The sequence below is a fragment of the Eptesicus fuscus genome, chromosome 15 (assembly GCF_027574615.1).
Source record: "Eptesicus fuscus isolate TK198812 chromosome 15, DD_ASM_mEF_20220401, whole genome shotgun sequence".
NCBI classification, from domain to species: Eukaryota; Metazoa; Chordata; class Mammalia; order Chiroptera; family Vespertilionidae; genus Eptesicus; species Eptesicus fuscus.
Window position 1 is genome coordinate 7,527,140 of NC_072487.1, and position 8,724 is coordinate 7,535,863.

Below are 8,724 nucleotides of genomic sequence, written 5' to 3' on the forward strand. Positions count from 1 at the left end.
AGGGCAAATCACAATTTTAAAATATTTCCTCTAATTAATTCCCTTTTAATGTTCACGAATTTCATACACCGGGCCACTAGTTTAAAGATAAAAGAAAGTCATTTCTGTGGCATAAGGAAAATAAATAAACTGAGTCTTCAGATCTAAAGGCACACCTGTTACAGAAAATCTGTTAAGAATGCTGAACATGCCCTAACCAGTTGGCTCAGTGGATAGAGCGTAGGCCTGTAGACTGAAGGGTTCCAAGTTCAATTCTAGTCAAGGGCATGTACCTTGGTTGCAGGCACATCCCCATTAGGAAGTGTGCAGGAGGCAGCTGATCAATGTTTCTCTCTCATCGATGTTTCTAACTCTCTATCCCTCTCCCTTCCTCTCTGTAAAAAATCAATAAAGTATATTTTAAAAAAGAAAAGAATGCTGAACATGATTAACACAGCAGCCATGAACTCTCCATAAAAAAACTACCTGACAAGGGAATGCACCCATTAGGAGTCAAATCAAAATAAAGAACCCTGGAACGGAGACATTGTGGTAAAGGGCTGTTCCTGATCACTGTATCCATCTAAACAGAACAGAGTCAAACAACTGTGGGATTATAATGACAGACCAGATGCTACATTATAAAAGAAGTTTTAGAGGAGAGAGGAGGGGGGAGAAGTGTGCAGGGGTCATCTTTCAGCAGAGAGTTTATACATATTATCAAAAATTGAAACGTGTTTATAAAATAAACATAATCACTTCAACTTCTTAATGTTTTTCATGACCTCTAAATCTGAGAGGGATCTTATAAGAAATATTAACTCTTGTAGTGAAGAAATATGTACTTGAAAGTCAACAATTCTTTTAGCTGAACTTTCTCTTTTCTCCATTCAAATCAGTTAGAAGTAAATTTCAGACTTACATGCAACTTGCATTCTCCACCTTAATTAAGACTTCAAATGCAGGCAGCATGATTAATGGCGAGACAGCCCCTGTAAGCTGTAATGGGAAGTTCACAGGGTCAGCAATGAAGTCGTGTTGCCAAAAATGTCTAATCTGAATGTAATCAAGTCTGTAGATCTAACTTTCAGGGAGGGAATGGAGGGAAATAAATTCAGTGAGACTTAAGAAAATAAATCAGGAAATCCATACCATGGGATATTTTACAACACAGCTGGCCAGGGCTTTCCAACAGTCAATAGCATGGGGAAGAGGGGGAATGAGGCCCTTTTCTAGATGAAAATAAAGACATAACTCTATGCAGTGCATGAAGCTTGACTGGCTCTTCATTCAAATATATAAAAACAACTATAAAAACTTCTTGGGGACAATAGGAGTAAGTACAAATTTGGTATTAGGTTGTTTTTGGAAATTGCTGTTAAATTTAACAGAAAAAAATGGTAACTATGTAGAAGAATATCCGTATTTCAGGAGAGGCATGTTGAAGTATTTCAGAGTGAAGTATCATGATGTTTGCAACTTACTTTCAATGGTTCTGAGGAAAAAATGCAAATAGCAACATGTTAACCATTGCATCTCAGTGGTGTGTATATGGGTGTTCATTGTACTTTGCTTTCCATTTTTCTGTATGCTTAAAACTTTTCATAATAAAAAGTGATGGGGAGGATGTAGGTGATCCTCAAAAAAATTAAGTAATTAAGTGAAAGTCCCCTTCCCAACTCCTTTTTGGATTCAAGAAAACTACTTATCAATAAACTAGAGGCCCGATGCATGAAATTCGAGCAAGAGTATGCCTTCCTTCCCCCGGCTGCCGGCACCAGCCTCCCTCTGGCATCCAGGACCCGCACTTCCCTTGCAGCCCCAGCTTCGACCAGAAGGACGTCTGGTCTAATTAGCATGTCACGCTTTTATTATAGACTAGAGGCCCGGTGCACGAAATTTGTGCACAGGGGCTGTGTGTGTCCCTCAGCCCAGCCTGCACCCTCCCCAATATGGGACCCCTCAAGGGATGTCTGACTGCCTGTTTAGGCCCAATCCCACGACCCCTCAAGGGATGTCTGACTGCCCAGTGGGATTGGGCCTAAACACCTGGGAAGGCACATGGGCATTCTTTATTTATTGTCAGCTGAACCCAGTGGCATTGGCAAAGCCACGCCCTGGGAACACGCTTTGCCAAAAAGGCAAGTGTGTTGTCAGCTTGACCTTCATTTCAGCCCAGGTGCCAGGGAGTGGGTTTTGATATGTAAATCCAGTCAAGCACCAGGAATGAATAGGACTCAGGCCCACTCAAGAATGCAAATGATCTCCTTTGTCTTGACTTTTGGTGAAACTTCCTGGTATTTGGGGGTATAAAAATAAACATGCTGCATCGGCTCTGGGTCACTGTCTCTCCATCAGAAGAGAGCAGCAATTCACCCGGTCCCAGCTTTTTCCTTCTATCTCTGTATCTTGTCTCTTTTATCTCTCAATCCCCAGCCCCTCTACTCAAAGAACCGGATCATTCTCTTTCCGTGCTGGACACGGAAAAGAGAGACCCCACCATACCTGGGCAGTCGGACATCCCTCTCACAATCCAGGACTGCTGGCTCCCAACCGCTCACCTGCCTGCCTCCTGATTGCCCCTAACCGCTTCTGCCTGCCAGCCTGATTACCCCCTAACCATTCCCCTGCCAGCCTGATCGACACCTAACTGCTCCCCGGCTGGCCAGGTCCCCCCCAACTTTCCTCCCCTCAGGCCTGGTCACTCCCAACTGCCCTCCTCTGCCAACCCGGTCACCCCTAACTGCCCTCCCTTGCCAGCCTGGTCACCCCTAACTGCCCTCCCCTGCAGGCCTGGTTGCTCCCAACTGCCCTCCCCTGCAGGTCTGGTCCCCCCCAACTGCCCTCTCCTGCAGGACTGGTCCCCCCAACTGCCCTCCCCTGCTAGCCTGATTGCTCACAACTGCCTTCCTTTGCAGGCCTGTTCCTTCCCAACTGCCCTCCCCTGCTGGCCATCTTGTGGTGGTCATCTTGTGTCCACATGGGGGCAGCCATCTTGTGTGTTGGAGTGATGGTCAATTTGCATATTACTCTTTTATTAGATAGGATGAGTAAATATGTGACACTTGTAGTGTGGACCCATTTATATAAGAAGTAGGTCAATCTATGCATCTGTCTTCGATCTAAAAAGGCAGGAGGAGGATAGGGGTGTGGAGATGTCACATCAAAGAGCAAAGCCTGAAAGAGCCATTTTGGGACAAGGAGAGCTGTTTGAGGCTCGTGATCAACAATTTAAAGTCAAACCCACCACCCAGAGTGGTTTTTCTCTCGGGACAGTCAGAGCTGCTCAAGCACTGAAGGAAGGAGGCAGATGAAAGGAGGCAGCGGTGCTGGACACGTGACAGCCCAGGTGGGGGCCTCACGGGAGTCACGTGGCTTCCAGGGCTGGCCCTGTGGACCGCTGGGCCCCAGGGAAGGGCTGCGGGGAGCCCCCTCCCCGCCCCCCACGGCCTTCCCCACGGGGGCTGGAGCACGTGGCCCTGGGAGCCGCCACGGCAGGACACAGGCCAGCGGCCACGGCTCAGGATGCTGCACGTGTACGCTGAAGCCAGAGGCTGACCAGACGACCAGGCCTCTCCACTGTGAGTCCCGGGGCTCAGGTGCCAGCACAGGGAGCAGGGAGCTGGCGGGGGGGAGGGGGGGGAGAGGGAGGAGTCCCCAGGGACCTGTGCAGGGCGGGGACGGGGGAGCCACCGGCCCCTCCACGACCAGCGTCTTCCAGAGAGGCACGTTTTCATTCAAGTTTTGAGAAAATTAAGAACTGGTTTCGTTTTTTACCGTAGACTTCCCATTCCCCCATGGTGGTGCCCAGGCCGTGGCTCTTCTAGAAGCCTCTCCGAGTGGCTCATTCCCAGGCGGTTTGGGAGCCGCTGCTGGGTGATCCCACGCCCTGGGAGGCAGAGAGCAGTAGACACACAGCCGTGCTTGTGAGGTGAATGCCATTTAGTTCCGTATTTTTAAAGCATCATTTCTAAATCTTTTCATGTCATAAAGAATAGCAGTAAAATGGCAACAAAACCACCAACCACCTGCACAACCACCGTGACGCTGAAAGCCTTGCTTTTCCCGCTCATCCCAGCACTGTCCGGCAGTTCAAAGCCGCCGGTGACCCCTCTGTCCAACCAGGAAAAGATAGCATTATGTTGAACTAAGACCAAATGAAATAACTAAAACAGATAACTAAGGCCACCCATCCGTCTTGCACCCCAACCCCAAGCTGCTCAAAACCAAAGAGAAAAAACATCCCCTGAGCTACAGCCCCACGACCCTGTGAGGGAGGGGAGGACTAAGGTCCGTCCTTCCTTCCAACCTACAACACATCGTCCCTGAGCGGATAATGCTCAGATCAGATTTCTGTGGTTATTGTTGTAACCAAATCACACCAACCCTCCTCCCCTCAAACCTGCTCCTGAAGCATTTTGAGAAAAGAGAATGAACAATGTTCTTTGAACAGGGTTCTCCAGTTGCGTAACATTACATTACAGAACTATGAACCGTTCACATAGAAGGTGATAAGGATTTTGTCTTGCTGAGACAAAAACGCTATTTTCTCCTTCAGTCACGGAACACGACATGTTGAAGATGGAACGAACGGCTAGAGCACGGGACGCCTCCTGTAACACTCTTCCCGGCTGGGCACTGCCCTCCCCTGCAAAGCACGCCAGCGGTGCTGACCGCTCCCTGCATCCCACATAAGGCACTGACCACCTTGCCAGAAAGTGCACCTGCTCGCTGAGGTTCAGAAAGCGGGGCTGAGCTTCCCCTGTCACCTGGCATAACTCCCAACCACGCCCACGAATCGTGTTCTCTCGTGTTGTACCAGAGGAGTTCGAGTTCTCTTTTTCTTTCGTTGGCTTCCTTGCGTGTGTTAGATGACCCAGGTTTAGGCACTGGGCCGTTCTGATTTCTTTAAAGCGGGCTTTGTTTCCCAAGGACACCAGCAAGCATGCCGCAACACACTGGAGACCAACAGCCACAGGCCACCAAACATACCCGCCAACGATTGCTCCCCCATATCCCACGCTAACCCTGCCCCAGTCCAAGCAATCTCTTAGAATTATCTAGAAAACTGCAATTGCTTCCTAGGTCTCCCCCTGCTTCCAATATCATTACTGTTCCACCCACCCACCAGCCAAAGAAATCTTTTTAAAGACTCAAATTATGTCATATCATTCCCTTTGTAAAACCTTCCAAGGGGCTTGCAATTGCATTCAGACTGCAATTAAAATAATTTGTTTGGTTTGAAGGCCTCCCTGCGTCCACGCTTGTCCCCCATTATCTGATCTCAACACAGCAGCCAGAGTGATTTAGGCCATGCTATCCTCTGCTCCTTCCAGTGGCTCCCAACTAGCTCAGAGCCTCCACGGTGGCCACAAAGGCCCTACACATTCATTCCACCCATCACCTGGGACCCACCTAGTACCATTCATTCCACCCATCACCTGGGACCCACCTAGTACCATTCATTCCCACCCATCACCTGGGACCCACCTAGTACCATTCATTCCCACCCAAGCTAGGATGAGTAAATATGTGACAGGACTGCTGGCTGTCTGGGCACTGCCCTCCCCTGCAAAGGTCTTGGCTCAAATGTCACTTCCTTGGTGAGGCTTCATGGACCATGATGAGACGGAACTCTTTCCCATGCCCACACTCCCTACCTCACTCCCTTTCCTGACTGATTTTATTTTTCTTGACTGCACAGCCACATCTACCATGACATAAATTCTAGCAATTTATTTCTTAACTTAGAAGCCTGGTGCACAAATTCGTGCATGGGTGGGGTCTGGCCAGCCTGCCCCAATGGGGGCCCATCAGGCTGGGCTGGCAGGGGTGAAGGGCCATGGGTGGTTGGCCGGCCAGCCCCACCCCCGACTGGTGTGTTGGGGGCCAACTGGGGGCGGAGCCAGCCAGGGAGTAGGGGCTGATTGGGGCCCAGATCAGGATGGTTGGCTGCCACAGTGTATGTCATAGCCACTGGTCATTCTGGTTGTTCTGCTGTGCAGGTCGCTGGGCTTTTATATAGAGAGATTCCTAGAAAGCTCCGTGTAAGCTCTGGGAGGATGGTTGTACGCCCTCTGACACTTAGGATGTTGATCTGCTTTATTCACTTCTGTATCCCAAGTGCCTAGAACAATGCCTGGCATAAAACAGGTGCTTCATTAATATTACTGAATGATCTGATCCTGCCTTCCCTGCCGACCTCCCAGTCATCTCTCCTCCCACTGGCTCATTCAGCTCCAGCCTCAGTGCCCTCTCTCTGTTCCCGCAGCAGGCCACGCCCATGCCCCTTCAACACCTTCCCTGCTGCCTGGAATGCTGCAGCACCAACCCCTCCACCGGGCACTCATTTCACAGCTGAAACCGCCTTGCTGATTCGTGGAACCCACTTGTTTATTTTCTGTCTCCACCACTGACCTGGGACCTCCAGGCAGAGGCTTTGTGTTGTTCACAGCTGCTTCCCTGGTGCCTGCAACTGCTTGGCGCATAGTAGGTGCTGCTCAGTAAGTATGTTGCAGGTGTAACCAGCCCAGCCCATGTGGGTCTCCACTTTCTCAAGTATGATAAGAAGGCTGAAGATACTCTGACATCTCTTTGTGCTCTTTATGAAATGCTGATTTTACAGTCCGCAGCAAGTATAGTTTGCAAAGAGCCTCACTTATGACAAGTCCTGCAAAGCTCTGGGAGGCAATTTACAGGATTGTAATTATCCAGCTTTTGCATCTGAGAACACTGTTTGTTGACTGTGGGTCTGGCCCAAGAGGGCAGCCACTAAGTGGTGGAGCTGGGTCTGAATTCACAACTTTGAACGCTGCTACTGTGACAGCAGAATTAAACAGGTTTTTCTAGTCCTTACAAACAGGTTCAAGGAACCACAAATTTGCTGGGAACTAATTCTGGGAACTTCCCATTGTTTTCCCCCGTTTCCCATGAACGTGCTGGTCGTTTGAGAATGATCACACAATGCAAATGAACTCATCCGCTCAGGACTGATACGATTATTGAACATCTAGATACGTAGTATTTTAAAATGTCCACTTGTTTCAGCTCATGGTGCACCTGAGGGCACTGGGACCAAGTTCGCCGCACAGCCCCGCGGGGTGTCCCGCGGGAGGAAGCAGTGGCGAGGCTGCCCGGCACCGAGGCAGGAGGACTTGGTTCGGTTTGGCTGGGTTTTCGGAAGGTCCGGGCCCTGTGAACCCGGTCAAGGTGCGGAGCTCCGCCGCCCGTTGGCACTGGGACTCCGCTCTCCGGCCCTGCCCGCCCGCCCGCCGACCCGGCCTCAGCGCCCCGAGGGCAGCCGCAGCCCCGCCGCTCCGGGCCCGGGGGGCCTCGCGGGGCGCGCCCATCCCCGCCGGCGGCGCGGAAAGTGCCGGCTCCGGTCGCCGCTGGGCGCCCCCCCCTCCCCGACCCCCGCGCCCCGCCGGACCCCGGCGCCCGCCTCACCCGTAGGTGGTCAGCAGCGCCTTGTTGACCAGCACGATGAGGAAGGAGCAGGCCCCGTAGAAGAGCGCCGACAGCAGCTGGGGCAGCCGGCCGGAGGCGGGGTGCGCGCCCGCGCCGTTGGCCTGGCGGGTCATGGCCCGCGCCCGCCCGCCGCCCCGCCCGCCCGCCTCGGCCCCACTCCGGGCCGCCCCACCCCAGTTCCGCCTCCGCCCCGTCGCCCCGAGAGGGCGCAGTCCAAACAGGAAGGGCCCCAGCGGGAACCCCACGTGTGGGCGCGGCCGGGCCGGCGCCCCAAAGCTGCGGGCGCGGGAGGAGCCGCGCGGGCACCTGTGCCGGGCGGGCAGCGCGGCTGGGAGCCCTGCCTGCTCCTCAGCTCTCGGGGAGGCCGCTTCAGTGAAGTTTTAGGGTTGGTTTTACTTTCTTCCTGCGGTACTTTTTAAAGGCATACTGTACATCAAGTGAAATGCGGGTTTTGAGTCCACAGTGCAGTTTTTGACAAATGCACACACCATGTCACCACCCAGACAGCATTCCCATCACCCCCAGGGCCCTTTGGCCGACTGCAGCCCATCAGAACTTGTTCCGCTGCCAAGGCCAGCTCTGCCTTCTCTGCAGTCCGGGAGCGGGTCCTCCCTGAAGGCCTCCTGCTCTCTTCGTCTGGGCGGCCCGCCCACGTTTCTTTTCAGTGTTGAGTGGCGCTAGTGTGTCCACTCGCCATTGGGGCCTGCAGGTTGTTCCCAGTTTAGGGCGATTTAACAAAACGTTTCCACCAACATTCGTGGGTGCGGTGTTCACTTCCGTTCGGAAGGCCCCGGGGGCGTGCGGGCTCCAGGCTCCCCGGCTTCGGCTCCGGCTCCCGGCGGTTACCACTCCCTCCCAGAACCGCCTGCTCTGACCAGAATCCACCTGCTTCAGCAATTTTTCAAGTGTCCCGTATTTTCATTGTAAATAATTAACTTTAAAAATCTGAAATCTTAGCTTTTAAGAAAAGCTAAATATTTCAACTTAAATAGATGTTTGAGCCTAATTACATCCATGACATACAATTGTTTTTCTATTGTAGGCACTGAACAACCAAGAAATTTTTCCACATTGATAAGCACTAAAGCAGACCTTTTGACAAATAACTAGCACTAAAAAAGGCAGGAAGAGTCCACATTACCCAAAACAAGAAAAAACACACAAGACCATTTTAAAATAGAAAATGAATTCATAGGCAAGTTGAATAAAATAATCTGAACTTGAAGTCATTTTGGTTAATTTCCTAAAAAATTAATTAAGTTTCCAGTGAGTCTCCAA

General features: G+C 51.4%; 1 protein-coding gene across 3 annotated transcripts in view; it reads right to left on the reverse strand.

Moving 5' to 3' along the window:
• SLC35D2 (solute carrier family 35 member D2) overlaps positions 1–7,573 on the reverse strand; it is a 55,303-nt gene extending 47,730 nt beyond the window's left edge. For 2 of the 3 annotated variants that reach the window (XM_054727343.1, XM_054727344.1), the window contains exon 1: positions 7,426–7,573. In XM_054727343.1, coding sequence (XP_054583318.1) covers positions 7,426–7,559 — 134 coding nt within the window. In that variant the 5' untranslated portion in view covers positions 7,560–7,573. Of the gene's footprint in view, positions 1–5,956; positions 6,119–6,396; positions 6,660–7,425 lie in introns of all 3 variants that reach the window. The other variant, XM_054727345.1, reaches the window with a different exon arrangement.
• Positions 7,574–8,724: the final 1,151 nt, after the last annotated feature.